We start from the raw sequence: 19,631 nt of genomic DNA, 5'->3' as shown, positions 1-19,631 counted from the left end.
AGGTCATTGGTCCTGGTCTCTGCATTTCTAGTTCATGAAAGGTCAAGTCACTATGGTCTTAACAGACCATAAAACTGCTCTCCTAGGTTATAGAAAGAATGAAATCCAGCATGTTTTCATAGATATCACAACAGTTTTTTGAAAATTAAAAACTGTTGGAGTACAGGGGTTTGGAATCATGTTGTGGCTGTACAGGACATTGGTTAGGCCACTTTGGAATTTTGCATGCAAATCTGGTCGTCTTCCTATCAGAAGGATGTTGTGAAACTTGAAAGGGTTCAGAAAAGATTAATAAGGATGTTTCTGGGATTGGAGGATTTGAGCTATAGGGAGAGGTTGAATAGGCTGGGGCTGTTTTCACTGGAGTGTTGGAGGCTGAATGACCTCAGGTTTATAAAGTCATGAGGGGCGTGGATAGGATAAATAGACAACATCTCTTTTCCCCCATCCCAGGAAAGAGTCCAGAACTACAGGGTATAGGTTCAGGGTGATAGGAGAAAGATGAGGCCTGAGGGGCAACTTTTTCATGGTATGTGTATGGAATGAGCTGCTAGAGGAAGTGGTGGCTAGCATGATTGCAATATTTTAAGAGGCATTTGGATGGGTATATGAATAGGAAGGGTTTGGAGGGATATGGGCTGGGTGCTGGCAGTGGGCCTAGATTGGGTCAGGGAGTTGGACCGAAGGGCCTATTTCCCTGCTGTAGATTTCTGAATCTACTTGGACTCTGATATGAAAGAGGAGTTAAGATTACAGGTTAGCCATGACATCCTTGCAAGTTAGTGTTTTGGTAGGCTGTTTAGCATTCTTTTTTTTTCCTGCAATTTAAAAAAAAATAGTGGGTCAAGTTTCTGTTTTAAAGCAATGATTGGTTTCTGTTTGTGACCACTGGTAAACATGTGCATAATCTTTGATAGCTGCAGGCTATAAAAGCTGTTCCTGTGTCCAATGTTTGATTTTTATTTCCCAGCAAGAGCAGATGATTATCTTAGCTCCTGCTGCTATTTGTGCCCAAGTTATATAAGACCCTGTCAGAGTTGGAGGTTTTCTGTTTTTAAGTCCAGATGACTTTTGGGGATGGGAGAAGAGAAGAACTTGTTTTATTTAAATTCCTTTTCAGGCCTCATTGCAGAGGAGAAGTCTAATACTTCACAACCTAAGCAGATGGAAAAGCTTGTTTCAGTAATTGGCAAGCCAGGCATATAGCAATGTGATAATTGTTTAAATTGGCAAACCTAACTCTCTGCAAAACTGCAGGAACTTTTTTGATTTTGGGCACTGTTTCAACAAAATCTAGCTACAGCCCTCGGTGAATATTTGGGGTGGGGCAGCTGCTTGTCTCATTTTCAGATCACCTTGAATGTTGTGGAAAATCAAGCTACAAAATTGAAGCATCCGTTCATCAAAAGGGCATTACACTTGTGGATTGAGGACAAATCTGACACAATTGACTAGTCTTCCTTTTGTGAACAGTTAACTTCCCTTCTGCTCCCCTACCCATTCTCACATCATTGTATACATCTGCTTCACAGCTAGCTTTACACTTCTCTCCTGCTTACCAGAGGTTGGACTTGTTTTGGGGGTTCTGGCAGCCCTCCAGCTATGTCTGACTGTCCTTGGAAAATATCCACATGTATTTTTTTTCAGTCAGTAAGGTCTGTTGGATGATGGTGTGGGAACCCCAGCCTTTGTTTCCCTGGATTTGACACTGCAAATGACTTCCTTTTTTAAAATAGGATGAGTTGGTTACTTATTTTCAGGCTTTCATAGCACAGTTAAATAGTGGTCTTTGTATATTTATCATAAAACAGTTTTGTTCATCAGACTTTGCCACCTTTTAAAGGCAAATGTAATTTTTTTTCATCCAAATATTCTTTTTTTGTCTCATTACTCAAAGTAGCTATCAATTTAAAAGGCTTTAAATGTCTCTTGTTCATGGTCTGGTGGAATGTGTTTTGAGTTCCTCTTCTGTATATTTTTCTTTCATTCGTAGTTTTTTTTAAGAGGCTAAGGCACACACTTGGATGTTTGTTTCTTTATAATTGTACATTGCATTTCAAAACAAACGATTACTCAATATTTTAGATTAGATTCCCTGCAGTGTGGAAACAGGGCCTCTGGCCCAACAGGTCCACACCGACCCTCCTGGAGAGTAACCCACCCAAACCCCTTTTTTCCCTCTGACTAACGCACCTAATTGACAATTTTAAGCATGGCCAATTCACCTAACCTGCACACCTTTGGACTGGGAGGAAACCGGAGCACCCAGAGGAAACCCACGGAGACACTAAGTGTGCAAACTCCACACACAGTCGCCAGAGGTTGGAATCTAACCTGGGACCCAGTGCCACTGTGCTGCCCCATTTGAGCAAAGACACTGGCTTACCATAGATAACTGGTTTACTGAAAAGTCATGAGCTGAAAAATGTGTTGCTGGAAAAGTGCAGCAGGTCAGGCAGCATCCAAGGAGCAGAAGCATTGATGTTTCGGGTATAAACCCTTGAGGAAAGAGGGACTGCCAAGCAGGCCTAGCCTGCGTGGCACACCCTCCTCATTCCTGAAGAGGGGCTTATGTCAGAAACTTCTATTCTCCTGCTCCTTAGATGCTGCCTGACCTGTGCTTTTCCAGCAACACATTTTTCAGCTCTGATCTCCAGCATCTACAGTCCTCACTTTCTCCCTCCAAAATCAACATAGCAGCATATGTTTAACTAGTGACAATACAAATAATTCTTTGATTCCTAAAACAGTGCAGACTTTGCTAAAATAATTACAAAAAGTGATAATTTGAACATTTTCTGCTAGATCAGAATAATTGACTACAGAGTTATAGCCTCCAATAATTAGATGGATATAAATGTAACTGGTTATGGTTTTTCCTCTCCCCTATACTAATTAAATCTCTTTTTACCAGGCCTGAGAGAACAGTCAACTCAGACCAAGTTATTCTGCCTCAAATCCTCTGATCAATTGTTTGACCATCTGCAAATTCAATAACTGAAATTAAACACTAATCTTGATTTCAGTCACAATTTTACCTGCCTTCAAGAACTTTGAGAAGGAACAAGACAGAATATACTCCCTTTTTCTTTCTCACTCTCTTCCACGTGTCAGTGTTAGAGAATGAGATTTGAAGCTGATCTAAGGGGAAGAAGATGCTTAAACAAAATGTTGCTGCCACAAATCTCCATGTGAATGGATGCTAGTATGTTTACCACATTGGCTCCAGTCCCAAAGTCACATGGTTTTTCTGTTAAATGGGGATGAAAGTGGTGGCTGTCAACTAACACATTGCATTGCTGTCTGAAATGTTAGTTGTTTGCCTGTCCTCTTGTCCTGTTTTATTTACTGACTTTCTAACAAATAACACACATCTAGAGATGTGTAGTATTGAACTTTTTATTGATTTCTGATTTTAAATCCTGTTTTTATCCAACCATACCATGGAACCTTACTGATTTTAAGTTATGTTACACTCTGTACTCCAAATCTGTGTGGTGAAATGTACATCTTACAATTTTGAATAAGCACCCACAAGCAGATCAAAAGGACAGGACAAATCATTTTCCAATGTCTGCTGTATTAATTTGTGGCTTTGAAGGATTTGCTTTCCTAGAGCTAGGAGAAAGAGGAGATCTGTTTAGTCAGTAATTGTTCCAGCAGCGCTTCTTGTGGAACTTGGAGTATATCTGGTGAATGGCCAATCCATGAAAGGCACATACTTTGACAGATGGGCATGGGCTGTGTATCAATAGCCAATTACACTAATAGCATGCTATTAATCTAGAATGTTTAAGTATTTGAGTTAATCAAAATTTTGACAGAGCCATAGTTTAATAGATTAGATGGCCAAAAGTTTGATTAAGTTTAAGGGAGTGGGGGAAGCAAGAACTAACAAAATTTGAGAAAATCGTAGAGCCAAGGAACAAAACTAGTGGTGGGGGCTTATGTAAAGGGTGTGGAAGAGAAGATTGGTCTCAGACCTGAGGGTTTTCTGGCTGGAAGTGGTTAAAGTTAGGGGAAACCAATCCATTGAAATGGTTTGAACTAGTGGTGAATTCTTAAAGTTGAGAAATTGGTAGCTCAGTAGGCACAAGTAATGGATGAGCAAGGCTTAGTATGAGTTAGAATGTGGGCAACTTACTAATTTGTGGCTAGCCAGAATATTGAGCCTAGTCTCCAAGGCACCAAGGGAATGGGATAAAATAGGTGCATCGTACTCTGAACACTATTTATGGAACTGTTTTGTTTTTTCCTTTGGCATTTATAATCAAGCATTAACTTTGCAATTCTACACTCATCCCAAGACCCAAAGACTGTATGAACAATGTCTAAAACATGAGTTTTTGGCCTTGCATAACTTACTGTCCTGTAATGTCATGAAGATGGTGTGATGGGCAGGAGTACACATTCCAACTCTCCTCAACACTAGACACTTTGCATAAGCTATTTCCAGAAGCAATTTATTGTGTTACTGAGAAACATTGTGAAGGAGAATTCCAGTGGTGGCTTATCTTCAAAAGTTTCAAATGAGACCAGAATGTAAGGCAGTTGCCACCTTGTTTCCCTCAAACTCCAGTTAACTTTGTAGTACTGAAGTAAATGAATTCTGTAGACACTAAGATTTTTTGATTAAAAAGGCATGTAGTCTCAGCAAATGGCCTATTTCATGGTGGTTTGTTGTTGTGATGTTGCAAATAAAATGTTTGCTTTTCTGTGTAAAATATGTACTACAGTTAATTGCAGGTGGTTCTTCTGTAAAGCTACAGTAATGTTGAAACCCCTATAATTACCATATTTGGGGTATTATGCTGTGCTGCTTTCAGCAGTTGCACTTAGCACAGCTTATCCAACTAGGAACCTTCAATGTGCTTCAAATGACATTGAAACTGCATCTTGGCTGTAGAGCCCAGATAAATGCTACAGTTTGCATTTTTTGCTCTTCCTTTCTTTTCCTTTCTTTCCCTCTTTGTTGTGTTTTCGTATTTTTGTTTGGGACACTTGTGGAAGTAAAATTCCAGCCTACCTAGTGAGGCTAATCTTTAATTCTTGACTTTAGGTGTTGAAAACCTGTTTAATGGCACTTTCAAATCTTGTTGAATTGAGCATATGGAAGCAAATAACCTTTTTATTGTGGCATTGAAAGCTCTTTAAGCCCACTCTTTAAACAAGTGTTCTGCAGTTCTGGAATGTCAACAGAAGCTATCATTCTTTATAAATGCTGCAAAACTAGTGATATTTTTGAAGCCTATTTATCACCATTCGCCAATTTTTTCATGCCTCTGCAAAATCAAATTCTGGATGATTTTAGAAGGGGGAGTTTTCTCATCTTTCCTTCTCCAATGCAGGTTGTTGCAAGTAAAAGGTTGGTTTGCATGCTTGAGTCCAAATAATTAAACTGTTGGATTATTGTATCCAAATCATACAAGACTTGATTCTATTTTTGTCCCAAATCTAATTTTACTTGAAGAATAATTGAGTGTTGTAGTCTGCTTTGTGATATAGATTTCAGAATTTTAACTGTTCATAAATTGAATCAAAAACTGTTATACTCCAGAATCAGCAATAACTCTATCTGGAATAGCCTATTAAAGGATAGGGATCTGGCAAAAGGAGTAGAGGCTACAGGAACCCTTGATTAACTGGATGGGTTATGCCACAAAGATGACCAGTCTATAGAAGAATTTTAAGGAGTTAACTACAGGTAAGCTCACTTTTGAACAGACACTTGAGGCCAAATGTAACTAGGAGCAAAAGTTACTTCAGATAAGAAACTGCAGACTTGTATAATTTGGCCAGAAGGGTGAAAATCTAACAATTGAACATTAAAACAAGTCAGTAGCACAAATTTGAAAAACATCATTGCATGGGGACTTCCAGAGACAGATTCTGTTCACTAGAATTCTGGCCAGATTCTTCCATTTTAAGTTGAGGCTTAACTTGAGGGGTCTTATTTTGGTTCTCGATGCAGTAATGTGTAAATCGTTACTTCAGCATTTGATTGAGATTTCTTAAGTAGCTGAATTAAAGGTAACTTGTAATTTACCCACAAAAGCATTGTACTTGGGCAGTAAGTAATGCAAATGGCACAGACTCCTTACAATCTAAATATAGAAAGTGCATTCATAAACCTATGAACTAGCCCAGTGAGTAAGGTTGCTTGTGCAACCTATTTCCATGAGTTTTACATTTTGTGAAAATTCACTTAGTTTACAATGGTATGCTAACCTTTTATAAATTTCCTTGTGTTTTTTAAGCTCATAACTGAAGTCTGGCCTGAAATTGCTCATCCACTCTTGAAAAGTGGAGACCAGGTTCCAGCATACAAGGAAGAAGTGACCAGTTTTGCCATTGGTTTTGTTCTTTGTGATGCAGCTTAAATTAAACAATTATTGTAGCTGATAGGACAATTAGTCTATTATACACCCTTTTAAGGGCAAGGTAATGCAATGTTGTCTGTAGTAGTCTAGTAATATTGCAGGAGAATGAAGAATGTCTGAAAATTGAATGGAAAATAGTGATACTGATTGTGTTCTTATTTGTGGTGATAATTTTACAGATCTGGTTTTGTTCCTTGACATTTTTAAGCTATGGAGCCCCAGGTGTGGAGTTTACAGGGCTACACAAGGAAGCAGCCACTGTGACACAGATGTACTTTTTACCAGGACAGGTATGGTGACAATGAAATGAATGTAAATGTTTCTATAGGGTAGACATTAAAGGAGCATGTGGAGTATGCAGTTGGCTGGATAGTTGGCATTTGTTTTAGGCTGAGGCAGATTGCAGCCTGCCTCCTTCCCCTGTTTCCCTATCAGTAACTTTTTTAAGTCATGGCTCTTGTGCTTTTTATAAGAACTTGCCTAAACGTGCAAAGCTCAACAAGTGCTTGTGCTCTTAAGATTTCTGTCAGGGTTTGGAAAGGATGCAGAATGGGAGTACCGGGTGGTTCAGTAGTGGGAAAATTGCTGTCTGTCTTAGTTTCAGAATAGACTCATGCAAATAAGTGGTTGTGTCCAAACTAGGTGAAGTAAGGAATCAGGAAGTTTGGAAATTACCAAACTTTTGGTTAAAGTGCACATGTGGTTTGAAATGTGGGGATGAAATATTAACGCAAATGTGGAGTGCTACACATGGAAAGAAAGGAATGCATGTATTTCACTAATTATTTTAGTAGCCAAGTGAAACCTGGAGTCTTTGACAAAAGACTCTGGGTGCTCCGGTTTCCTCCCACAGTCCAAAAATGTGCAAGTCAGGTGAATTGGCCATGCTAAATTGCCCGTAGTGTTAGGTTAGGGGTATGGGTGGGTTACGCTTCGGCGGGGCAGTGTGGACTTGTTGGGCCGAAGGGCCTGTTTCCACACTGTAAGTAATCTAATCTAATCTAAAATCTAATGTTGAATGATACAAAGCAGCAAATTAATTCATGACTAAACTTTTCAAGGTTTTGGTCAGAGTAAACTTAAGCAAAGACTTTCTGGTGCAGACTGAAATCGTGAGCATTTGGCCCAGTTCTGGTCACAAGCAACAAAAAGATAGTGCCTTGATTTCATGATTTCATTTCAACCATCCATGCATTGTTGAAGATCAGTGAGGGAAAACTGGAGCAAACAACTGCATTTTTAGCCTTTAGTGGAGGTACCTGTGGGCGGAACGGTGGCACAGTGGTTAGCACTGCTGCCTCGCAGCGCCGGAGACCCGGGTTCAATTCCCGCCTCAGGCGACCGACTGTGTGGAGTTTGTACGTTCTCCCCGTGTCTGCGTGGGTTTCCTCCGGGTGCTCCGGTTTCCTCCCACAGTCCAAAGATGTGCAGGTCAGGTGAATTGGCCATGATAAATTGCCCGTAGTGTTAGGTAAGGGGTAGATGTAGATGTAGGGGTATGGGTGGGTTACGCTTCGGCGGGGCGGTGTGGACTTGTTGGGCCGGAGGGCCTGTTTCCACACTGTAAGTAATCTAAAAAAAAAAAAAATACATACTGTCTTTTGCACATTAAATATTTATGGATCTGGGATATTGGAGTAGGAGCAGGCTGAAGGCAACGAATTCTAACTTCAAGGCAAACTTTGCGTCTCTTAATTTGTAACATGACCAGTATATGGAATGGATGCTGTGGAAAAGGAATAAAAGTGTGACTTCTAGTTGCCCTATTTAGCTTCTGTTAAACATTTAAAATAGGAGTCTGAATTGAGTGGGGCTGAATGTCCTTAAAGATCTTTGACCATGAGGGCATGACACTGAGGCATGAGAGAGTAGCCATGGAGCTAAATGACAAGATCCTATCTGTAGGATTTATTATCTAAATTTAGTACATTCTTCCTTCCAAAACAGTTAAGTGCTTGTGGATGGATAATGGTCCACAGCAGCTTAATGTAATGAAGTCGAACTCTTCAACCTGAAGTATGAACTTGGCTGACAATTTTCCTGAAGCAGCTTAGCAGATTTATGTAATTTGTTTCTTTTTCTGAGCAAAACTAAAATTAAAATGCTTGCTATGAGGGAGTAAAGAACTGAAATAGTACAATAGTGCACACAACTTTTTAATGCAGAATGTACCTTTGGTTCTTGAAGAGGCTGCTATGCTGGATCATCTGCTGACTATCCTCTGAACAGTGGTTTGGTGTAATTTGTTTAATAGCTTTCAGTTTTCTGTTTTTCCCCCAGTCTACATGTGCACTGTCCATTTTAGAAATGGAGATTGTGGTTTTTATTCTGTTCTCCGTACACAAAGTTAACACTGCTGCCTCAATACCAGGAGCCCAGGTTTGATTCCAGTCTCTGGCTGTGTGGAGTTTGTATGTTCTCCCTATGTCTGTGGATTTCCTCCAGCAATCTAAAGATATGCAAATTGGGTGATTGGCCATGCTTAATTGGATATAATTGTCCAGGGCTGTGTAGGCTAGGTGGATTAGCAAAGCAGATGTCATTTTGTTTATGGGATATAGTGAGGTTCTGGGTCTGGTTGGGATGATCTTCAGAGTCTGAAGACTGTGGGCCTAATGGCTGCCTTCTGAGCTTGTAAGTATTCTGATTCTGAAATCTCAGCTGACCATTTGTGTAGAATTAGGTCAAATAATATAATTGTTGCATATTGAGCCACTGTACAAGTCAATGGGCCAATTTTGTAGTTGATGCTATTACTGTATCTACCTTCCCTTCCCAGGGCAGTTTGTTGTCTCTGCTGGATGATAATTCTGTTCACCTGTGGGAAATTAACCAAAGGAACAGCTATTCTTACCTGGAGGAGATTCGCACTTTAACGCTTCCTGGACGACTTGGGTTCGACTGTGCTAAGTATAAAAGTTCATGCTTTTTGTGTGGTTTGACTTGAAAGCACAATGATCCAAAAATAACCATAGTTGTGAGATGGAAACAAAAAAGCAGTTTGCTAGCTTTGTATGTAGCCTGTAAACTGAGCAGGAGTTTGTTTAGAAGCTGGCATTTTATAATTCCATGCTTTGTATAATGAATTCATTTGTGTTTCTGACTCTAGATGATCCTGCTTATCCCCAAACCTTGAATTAAATCAATCCTATAACTGTTAGGATAATGTTCTAACGGTCCTTTTAGGGTCCATGCTGAAAAAGACAAGTTAAGAGATCTGCAGTGTTAACAATTTGTATGTGTCTCTGTCCAAATAGAAGATGGCAATGAAGTTAAGATATTAGGCCACAACATCTCATCACCATCCGTTTCCTCCTTCAAGCAATTGGCTATCATTAGAATCAATAAAAATGGCTACATTTACTGCTCATTTTACCTTGTTTTCATTGTCAGAGATGTACAGCATGGAAACAGACCCTTCAGTCCAACTTGTCCATGCTGACCAGATTTCCCAACCCAATCAAGTCCCACCTGCCAGCATCTGGCCCATATCCCTCCCAATCCTTCCTATTCATATACCCATCCAGATGCCTTTTTAAATGTTGCAATTGTACCAGCCCCCACCACTTCCTCTGGCAGCTCATTATATTGGAAAGTTGTATTTAGTATGTACTGATATATCCAATTTTGAGTCATTAATTGCATGTTTGTAATTGATTGTGTAGAATCTAAAGGTGATTTGCCAGAGTTAGTATTTTTCAATTAAAAGTTAGTGTCTACCTTGGTATTCAGTGAATCCAATATGTCTCCAATATTCAGGGGTTGGCAGCAAAATGAGAAACTGGAATAAAATGGAGGTGTATGTACAACTGAAATAGATATTTTCAAGTCAACCTGTTCAGACACTTAATGCACCTATGGTGTAGGTTGGGCTTGGACCCAGGCCTCCTGGCTTAGTTTGGGGCAGCATGGTGGCTCAGTGGTTAGCACTGCTGCCTCAGTGCCTGCCACTGTTTGATTCTAACCTTAGGTGACTATCTAGAGTTTGCATATTCTTCCTGCACCTGCAGTTTTTCCAGTTTCTTCCCAAGTCCAAATATGTGCAGGCTAGGTGGAGTAGCCAGGGGAAATGCAGGGTCACTGACAGGGTGGGCTATTCTCCAGAGGGTTGGTGTGGACCTGATGGGCTGATTGGCCTACTTCCACATTGTCTGGATTTTATAATTTCACAAGTGCCCCTGACAGAAGATTTTGTTTTTCTTTTAATTTAACCTATTTTTCTAATCAACTGTTCAGATGTTACACATCTGGAGTAGGTGAAACTTGAACCTGGGTGTCCTTGTTCAAGGGTAAGAGCACCTGTAACTGAAGATGTCCTGTGATAGTGCTGTGACAGTCAGTTGGAAAATAAAATTGAAGATTGGTGAGGGGAGAGATGAATTGGTAATGGACTGATTTTTGTAAATGTGGCTGTAAGACTGGTCTTGGTTTGTTTATAGCAGCCTACTTCTGACCAATTTTGATTTATAAAACTGGGAAGTCTAATGAGGATTGAGGCACTGGCTGTATCATCACATTTAAATCACATGTTGCCTCATTTTTCTCCAAGTTTATTGAAACTGAAATGGGAAAGAGTATTCAGCCCCTTTATAATCAATTTCCAGATAAACACATGCTAATATCATACTGTCTTATCTTTTGAATGAGCAGGATGATTATACTAGGCCTATTCAGTCTTTAAAATTTAAGATTTTGTCTGTGGGTGCTATGGAGAATTGTGGAAATTGATCCTTGTCTGTTTTTCATTAGGACTCTACAACATTAAAAACTCCATTCATTTGAAGGCCTTTTTCAGTCTCTAAATGTCAACTTAAAACCTAACCTTTAGTAGGCTAGGAATAATAACGTCATTATATCACAATTGCTGTCCCTGACAAATCTGATGATTTCCAACCTAGGAATTTAAATATGGAATCAGACTTTTTTCTGTAGATGCTTGTATGTATTGCCCATCACTTTCTGTATCTGTATGTCGAACCTCCCTTGTGCAAGCTTCTTTTGGTACCTAAGACATCTCCCTGCCCCCAAACCCATTGTCACTTTCCAACTGATGTGTTTTTAATTCATGAGCAGCCTCTATGCTTATGTATTAAGTTTTTAGATTTTGTCACATGTACTTAAGTACAGGAGTAGAATGATAATTATGTAATGTGCCATTTTAGGCACCTCAGTGCCAAATAGTCTGTTACTAGAATGGATCTAATTTCCTTCCCACTGTCTCATACTAATTCTATTGTATGCACAGTACCATACAATGTAATAACTTAAAGTACCAATGCTTTTTAGACCAGAGGTTAATGGACCGTCAGTTGCTTTCAGCTGGCTATTGAAACAAAGGTCTTCTGATTTTGAAGCATAGTGTTAGAGCACAGCATTTTTCCCTTTTTCCCCCTCTTTTTTTTGTTGAAGTAACAATTAATCAATTAGATGTTTTAGAACAGTAAAGTCCACATTGGGCTTTCACCTTTTTCTACCATGTCACTCTTTTATTAGCAATAAGCATTCCTGACCAATTCTCTGAACCCTGTGCTCCACATATTAGCCACTCTGACTTGAACTACCTCTGCACAGCTTGGGAAGTAAACTTGCATATTGTGCTGTGCAAAATTCTCTATTGCAAAAATTGCACAAGCTTGGAAACTTTGGAAAGTAAGACTCAATATTGCAGGCAAACATTGGGTATCAGGCAACAACTAGAGAAGCTGAAAATGTGAGGTCATAAGTGGGCTTCAAAAGTTGTTTAAAAGTAGAGATGGCTAGCCAAATTTTAGGAGCATGTTAAGCGCATGCAAGTTTGAAATTTCTGACAACTGGGTGGTGCATGAGGGAAGACAAGTGGAAATATGCAATTTAGGATAGTCTGGAGAGACTGTGCTGAAATGAAATGAAGATTTTTCACAAGTGAAATGAGGACATGAAGTCTGCAAGTTTGCCAAAAAAATCCTCAATGTTGGAAATGACCGTCAAAGCATAAAGATGGTGTCTAACATAGTGTAAGTGGAAACCATAACACAGATTGCTGTCAAGGTTCACTGATCTGACCGCATCGGTGGAGAGAAATCCATTAACTGTTCTCATCCAGTGCCCCTTCTTCAGAATGGATTATTGTAAGTGGGTGGGGCTTCTTGGATGAAGCTAAGTTAACTGCTATTGATGTGAATTGTTTGTGCAGTAGAAGTGCAGCCCCCACGCTGTGCCACCCCCCAACACCATTAAGGGCAACTTTATTATTATTTATGTTGCAAATTGAGATTGGTTCATCTTCAAGCTTCTGGGTTAGACATCTGTTTGGCATCAGATTTTTTTTTTAGTAGAAGTGTTTTCCTGCCAGTTTTACAGATTCTGCTGTTTCAGGTTAATAAACTTTATAAATGGCACTTTGATCATACTTTAATTTTTTGAGGAACTAAGCAGTATCCTGACTACATTTAAAGTCCTTTAAATCTTGGGGATTGAAGCCTAGCTTTCAGCTTTTTAGTTCCTGCTAAATATCTGCATTCATGGAGCATGCCTGTGACAGTTCCCTTTTACGGTTCACCATGCTGGTGTTGTGCCACTGAGGTGAACCCCTCTGTCAAATAAACCAAACACCCAAAAAGCTCACCTTGGCTTAATCTATTAAAATGAGTGACAGAACTCCCAAATTTCATTAAAGCATATTATACTTTTTAACTCTAAAAGTGAACATTAAACAACTGTTCATAACTCAGACCCCCCTTTCTCTTAACTGCTTATTATCTGCCTCCAACTCTATAATATGCTGTTCCAATGAGACACTTAAAAAAAAATCGCAACTTGATTTCAAAACCACATAGCTGCTGTCTTCTGTGACTTCACTCTTCCAGCTGCTGAATTCCCTGGGTGGTTGTCAGTCTTTTTACTGAGTATGAGAAGGTTCCTTTTGATTGTGTTTCCTAATTTCTTGGCTCTGAAGGAGGTTGCTATCTGTCCAAATTACAAAATGTCTGTTTTTATATTCCCAACGTTAGATCCTCATTGGTTCAATATTGGCCAAACAATAAATCCATACTGGATTGGGTTTGAGTATTTTGGGGCATAACTTTAAACTGGTTAAATTTGAATTGTCAGTACAGCAGCCAAAACTCAGGTATCCATTTCGCAGCCATATTTTCAATCTTCCAGTATCTGGGACTGCCATCTAGTCTCACAGGTGCTTTAATCTCCCAGTTCAGAAGAGTATTCACTCACTCTTAAAGGTACAGTACACACCTTCAACTTAAGATAGGAAAAATGGGATGGGGAGCAAGAAAAGGAGGGAAAGAATCTTTCCAGTGTTGTGTTATAGCATACAATGCTGTTTAATTCCATTGTGCTGGAGCTGTAATGGGAATGAACGGCAAAAGACACAAATAGTCAAGACTGACTTTTTTTTGGTCCTCTTGACCTGCTTGGTTTTGTTTTTGGACTGTTTATAATTTTTTAATCTTATTACACTACACTGATAATTTTTAGTTCCTGCAATTTTCACTTATTGAACTGTTTGCACTTTCCAGTGAGGATTATTCGGATAATAGTATGGTGAATTGTGGGTAAAGCCAAGGTCAGGTTTATCCTGTATCACTATAGTTTGAAAGCCCTACTTCTGAATGATTTGAGAAGAATATCTCCTTGGATAAAATAAGACTGCTTACACTGCAAATAGTTCTAAGTCCCCATCGCTTATTTTTCTCAACACTATTCTGTCCCTGAAGGCAATGAGTGGGGATAGAGGAGGAACATGCTTGTAAATTTCCAGAAGTCTCTACCCTTGTGTATACCTGAATCCATAAGTCGTCATTAAGGTGTCAGAATCAGAATTCTCTGTCCAATCCAGCCCGTTTTTTGGTTAAATGAAGTGTGCACTAAACCAGTAGTAGGCAAAACTACGATTTCAGCTTAATTCTGAAATTCATCTTAATTTGCACCCTTTTAATGCAGAGAAAATAATTCCCATTGACAATGTTTCTAATCTGTAAGAAAGCAAACTCTGATGCTTTTTTTTTTCCTTTTTTATAGTTCTCCCAGCATTACTAGAATTACTGTGATCCTGTTGAAGTCTTGCTGTAGCATGGCATGTTTGGGGACAGAAGGTGGAGGTGTGTATTTCCTGGATTTACCATCACTGCAGCTATTGGATGGCAAAACTCTGTTTCAGGATGAGGTTTTGCAGAGGTAAGTGAATTAGATTTTCAAAATACTTACATTTAAGAAAAATTGAGCACATCGAAATACATGAATAACAGCACTTCTGTTGAGCCTATTGCTAAGTCCTGTTTCACAATTGAACTCTGCAGTGTTGTGTATAACCAAACCAGTAGCTTATTGCTGGATTACAGATTCTGAACAGTTATATCCAGGGTGGTTTAAAATGCTAATTTGGTATAATGTTAAATGTTTGTCTGCCTTTCTTTAACTTAGAACAAATGTTATGTTTAGCCTGTACCAAGTTTTCCTGGAGGAAAAGTGTATGGAAATTAAGGCAGTTAAATTCTTGATGGACAACTGAGTTTATTGCTGCCTGTCTCCAATAACCAATGTGGAATGGAAGCCGCAATTGAACAACCATTCTTATTGAATGGTAGAGCAGGCTAGTGTTGAATAGCCTAGCCCTGCTGATTTGTATGCTGATAAATTTTAATTGCTTTTGTGGGGGAGAGGAATAGAAGAGTAAGACTGTCACTATAGTATTCCCTGTTTTGCTGTCGGTCCTGGTCCTGGTCCATCCATGTTGCCCAATAGTGAATTCGTGACACTGCATAGGTTTGTGGCTTGCAGGATTGGAGGGAGCTATGTTGGGTGTCCCTCAATGCTTGTCTTTAGAGCATGCTGTAACAGTCAAGTATAAGTCTTTAATGGTTATAACGACACTTGTTGCTTTTCATTGTAAACAATCGTATTAATGTTAAGCTAGACTAGTTTAGAGTAGCCAGATTTCTTGATTTCAAGATGGACAAGTAACTAATGAGAATTCCTTTCAACTGTGGTATTGATAATTATTAAATTCAGATTTCCTCTGCCAGAGGCAAAAATCTGCATTTTTAAGCTCTAAATCAGATGTTATAAAAGTTTCACATCTAGGAGGGGTTCTTGAAAGTCAAGCGCTGTAGGTAAAGTGTAGATCTTGAGGTAATTCTGGCTCAGGGTCACTTGACCATTCATATCTAACATTTCCTGTCACCTGTTTATAGAAGTGCTCATGTGTTGAGTCAGGGATTGGTTATCTGCTAGGACAGCGTGATAATTGATTTTAGCCTGGTGCTGTGTTCAAGCTTACACGTGAACTTTCTCAGGTATCAAAAATTGCTAGAGCGAGAGGAAACTCTTATTTGTGATGTGCATTACCTTAGTAAAATTTTTTCTTGCTGCTGACAGGGGGAGTATTTTAAAATGAAATCTAGTCAGCAATTGTGCAAAATTGAGTGTGCAGTAAGCTCAAATGTCCCCCCTCCCTTTTTTCTTTTATAGGGATGGATGATAATGTTTGGCATTTCAATCTCTGCCCTGTGCTTGTAACCGAAGATTGGCTAAGGACCACCATTTTCATTAAATGGTCAAGTCTTTGTTTAGCTGCACACATGCATCAGCCTTTTTAATTGATGTTTTATTCTCTAGAAATTTTAGGAAAGCACTTGTAGAAGCAAAAAATTGTTTTGGCCTGTATTTCTGATGTTGCCTTGACCACCATATAGACCTCCCTGGAGGTCAATTTGTTTCTCGAAGTGGAACAAGAAGTGAAATTGTTTCCAAGCTGGGATAGAAACCTTGCTCCTTCCCCCACCTTTTTGAAATTCCTAAAGGACTGACTATACTAGAGTACATCACAGCAGGGTGTGCAGCTTTGTGATGAGGTCTGTGGTGAATTTTTCTTAAAATGCTCAAGGAAAATGACTCTCTAGCTTCATATAATGTGCAATTGTTTCTTAATAGTGTTCCTGCTACCCATGAGAAATGTAATTTCTAGCCTTTTAGGGGTGTGACCAGATTTTGTTCTTCACTTAACCACAATATTATTCTGTGATTCAGAATTTTGTCCCTTTTTTTTTAATCCTCCACCTGTTCTATTGTGAACAGCCCTAATACTGTCCGTTGGTCACTCTGCCAATCAAAGAGCCCATTTATGCATGCCCTTGACCAGAAAACCATCTTCTATCTGTAGTTGTTCCTTTTTAAGACTCTAGTAAATCAGTTAAATGACTTCAGTTTTCACTAAACCGTGCTGTCTCCTGCTTACTTTGACTTAAATGCTCAGCCATCACCTGACTGATGTCCAGCTAATTGGTCTAATGGTTTCTTGTCTTCCTCCATTTCTTGGGTGAGTCCTGAACCAGAGGACACAGCTTAAAAATAAGGGGTAGGCCATTTAGGACAGAGATGAGGAGAAACGTCACCCAGAGAATGGTGGGTGTGTGGAATGCTCTGCCCCAGAAGGCAGTGGAGGCCCAGTCTCTGGATTCGTTTAAGAAAGTTGGGTAGAGCTCATGAATAGTGGAATCAAGGGTTATGGTGATAAGGCAGGAACAGGATACTGATTGAGGATGATCAGCCGTGATCATGAATGGTGGTGCAGGCTCAAAGGGCAGAATAGCCTCCCACTGCACCTATTGTCTATTGATTATATTTGCTATTTTCTAGCGTGATGGAATCTTTTAATAAACTTAATTATTTAGAAAATGAACTCCTGTGCTCTATTTCATAACCACCACTTTTAAGTTTGTCAGGAGCTGAAAAATTGTCAGCTTGCAATTCCAACTTGCTCAGCTGTGTTCTTGGATGAAGTAGATAGTCATAATGATGGCATTGACAATTTTTATAGCTGAGTGTCAGACATAATGTTGAGGTTGCAAACCTTCTAGATTGACTTAATTTGCCAGTGTAGATGGAAGGAGTCCATGGCTACAGAATGGACTTTGTTGTACAAGTGGAAACATAGTCACATCTGCACTATTAAATCTCGAATCTGTCAACTTACTCCCTCAGTCTTATTTTCCAGAGAAATTAGCTACAGTGCATTCAGTTATGGTATTATTCAGCAAGGTTGTTTTTTTAACCTTCCATACCCTCTTGAGCACTTAAACTGCACAGCAATGTTCCCAAATGTCTTGTGCAGTTTGAATGCAACTTTCTCAGTTTTATACCTACAGAAATGAACCATTGTTTTTAATGGCTGCATTAGCTTGGGTGACTACTTTTTTATTTGTACGTTTGCACCGCTCTATCATAGTGCTTCCCTATTCCATTTTCCAAGGGGCAGGTGATCTTTTAATCTCCCTCTGAAAATGTATTACTTTCCAGTTATCTTGTAATTGGATTCATTTTCAATAGTGTTGAATCTGCCAACTTGTTAACTACTTGTAATTTTAGTTGTATTCTGTATTAACTAGGTCACTTAATTGGATTTCACTGAAAATCTTGAAGTTGCACTTCTGATTCTTGAATCAAAACAGATTATGCAAATAGTGAGCTACATGTCTCATAGAAACTTCATGTGGTTTGCCAGTCTGAATCGCTACCTTTTTTAAAACCCTAGACTTTTTGGTTTAGTAACTAACTTGAGCCCTTCATCAGGAATGAGGTTTGTGGGTCAAGGCTGAGAAATGGGAGGGGGGGTGGGTTTGGGGAAAGATAGCTGAGAAAGTGATAGGTGGATAAAGGTGCAAGAGAAGGTGATAAGTCAGCAGGGGTGGTGATGGACAGATCTAGAGGGTGGTGCTGAGTTGTAGGATTGGGGGGGTGGGGTGGAAACACTCCCTTCAGCCCAACAAGTCCACACCGACCCTCGAGTGACCCATTCACTATATTTATCCCTCGACTATGGGTAATTTAACAAGGCCAATTCACCTGATTTGTACATCTTTGGACTGAGGGAAAACTGGAGCACCCGGAGGAAACCCACGCAGACAGAATGTGCAAACTCCACACACAGTTGCCCAAGGCAGGTATTGAATCTGGGTCCCTGGTGCTGTGAGGCCGCAGTGCTAACCACTGAGCCCCCGTGCCAGTTGTAGGATCCAAAGGCGGAATATGAGGTGTTCTTCCTCCAGGTTTTGGGTAGTAACTATTTGGCAGTGGAGGCAGCCCAAGACCTGCATGCCCTTGATAGTGGGAGAGGGGGTTGAAGTGTTCACCCATGGGCCAGTCAGTGCAGGTGTCCTGGAGATGTGGATCATTTCAGAGCACAAGAAAGCATCCTGTCTCCCCAATGAAGAGGAGACCGCACTGGGTGTAACAGATGCAGTAGATGAGTGGTAGAGGTGCTGGTGAACTTCTAATGGATGTGGGGGGGCCTTGGAGGTAAGGGGAGTGGTGGGGTGTAGGTTTTGCACTTCCTGCAGTGACAGGGAAAGGTGCCAGGAGTGGGTTGTCAGCTAGTGGGGGTGTGGACCTGAGGGAGCTGTGGAAGGAAATGGTCTTTTTGGAATGCTGATAGAGGTGGGGAACAAAATATCTCTGCGGTCTGTTTGGAGGTGATGGAAGGATAATGTGTTTTATGCAGAGCTTGGTGAGGTGGAAGGTGAGGATTGGGGGTTTGTCCTTGTTGTTTTGGGAGGGATGGGGTTCAAGGGCAATGGTGCTCTAAGTGGAAGAGATGTGCCGGAGGGCATAGTCAACAACATGGGAAGGGAAGTTGCAATCGTGGAAGGAGGTGGCCACCCACGACTTTGAGGTGGAATTATCCTCCGCATTCAACACCTCATCCTCTGCCACCTCCAAATGGACCCCACTGCCAGAGATTTCTCTCCCCACCCCTATCAGCATTCAAAGTACCATTTCCCTCAACTCCTTCCTCTGGTCCACACACCACTCCTGGCACCTTACTCTGCCACTGCAGGAAGGGCAAAACCTGTGCCCACACCACTCCCCTCACCTCCATTTAAAGCTCCAAGGGATCATTCCACGTCCATCAGAAATTTACCTGCACCTCTGCCAATGTCATCTACTGCATCTGTTACACTCTGTGGTCTTCTCTACGTCAGGGAGACCGGACACCTCCTGGATCGTTTCAGAGAACATCTCTGGAACACTCACTCCTACTGCCCAATGGCTGAACACTTCACTTCAACTCTCCCTCCCATTGTCAAGGCACGTATGTCCTGGGCCGCCTCCACATCCAAACCATTACTACTTGACTCCTGGAGGAGGAAGACTTCTTATTCCACCTTGGGACCCTGCAACCACATGGGATAAATGGGGATTTCAACAGCTCCCCCACCCCCACAACTCAGCACTGTCCTCTGGACCCATCCATAACTA

General features: G+C 40.4%; 1 protein-coding gene across 3 annotated transcripts in view; it reads left to right on the top strand.

The window, feature by feature from the left end:
- llgl1 (LLGL scribble cell polarity complex component 1) overlaps positions 1-19,631 on the top strand; it is a 95,453-nt gene that overhangs the window by 26,939 nt on the left and 48,883 nt on the right. For all 3 annotated transcript variants that reach the window (XR_011954932.1, XR_011954931.1, XM_072559554.1), the window contains exons 3-5: positions 6,589-6,670; positions 9,160-9,290; positions 14,397-14,552. Coding sequence is in view for 1 of the 3 variants with exons in the window: in XM_072559554.1 (XP_072415655.1) it covers positions 6,589-6,670; positions 9,160-9,290; positions 14,397-14,552 (369 nt within the window). In the remaining 2 variants the exon portion in view is untranslated. The remainder of the gene's footprint in view (positions 1-6,588; positions 6,671-9,159; positions 9,291-14,396; positions 14,553-19,631) is intronic.

The sequence above is a fragment of the Chiloscyllium punctatum genome, chromosome 40, assembly GCF_047496795.1.
Source record: "Chiloscyllium punctatum isolate Juve2018m chromosome 40, sChiPun1.3, whole genome shotgun sequence".
NCBI classification, from domain to species: domain Eukaryota; kingdom Metazoa; phylum Chordata; class Chondrichthyes; order Orectolobiformes; family Hemiscylliidae; genus Chiloscyllium; species Chiloscyllium punctatum.
This window is presented reverse-complemented; position numbering and strand designations above follow the sequence as displayed.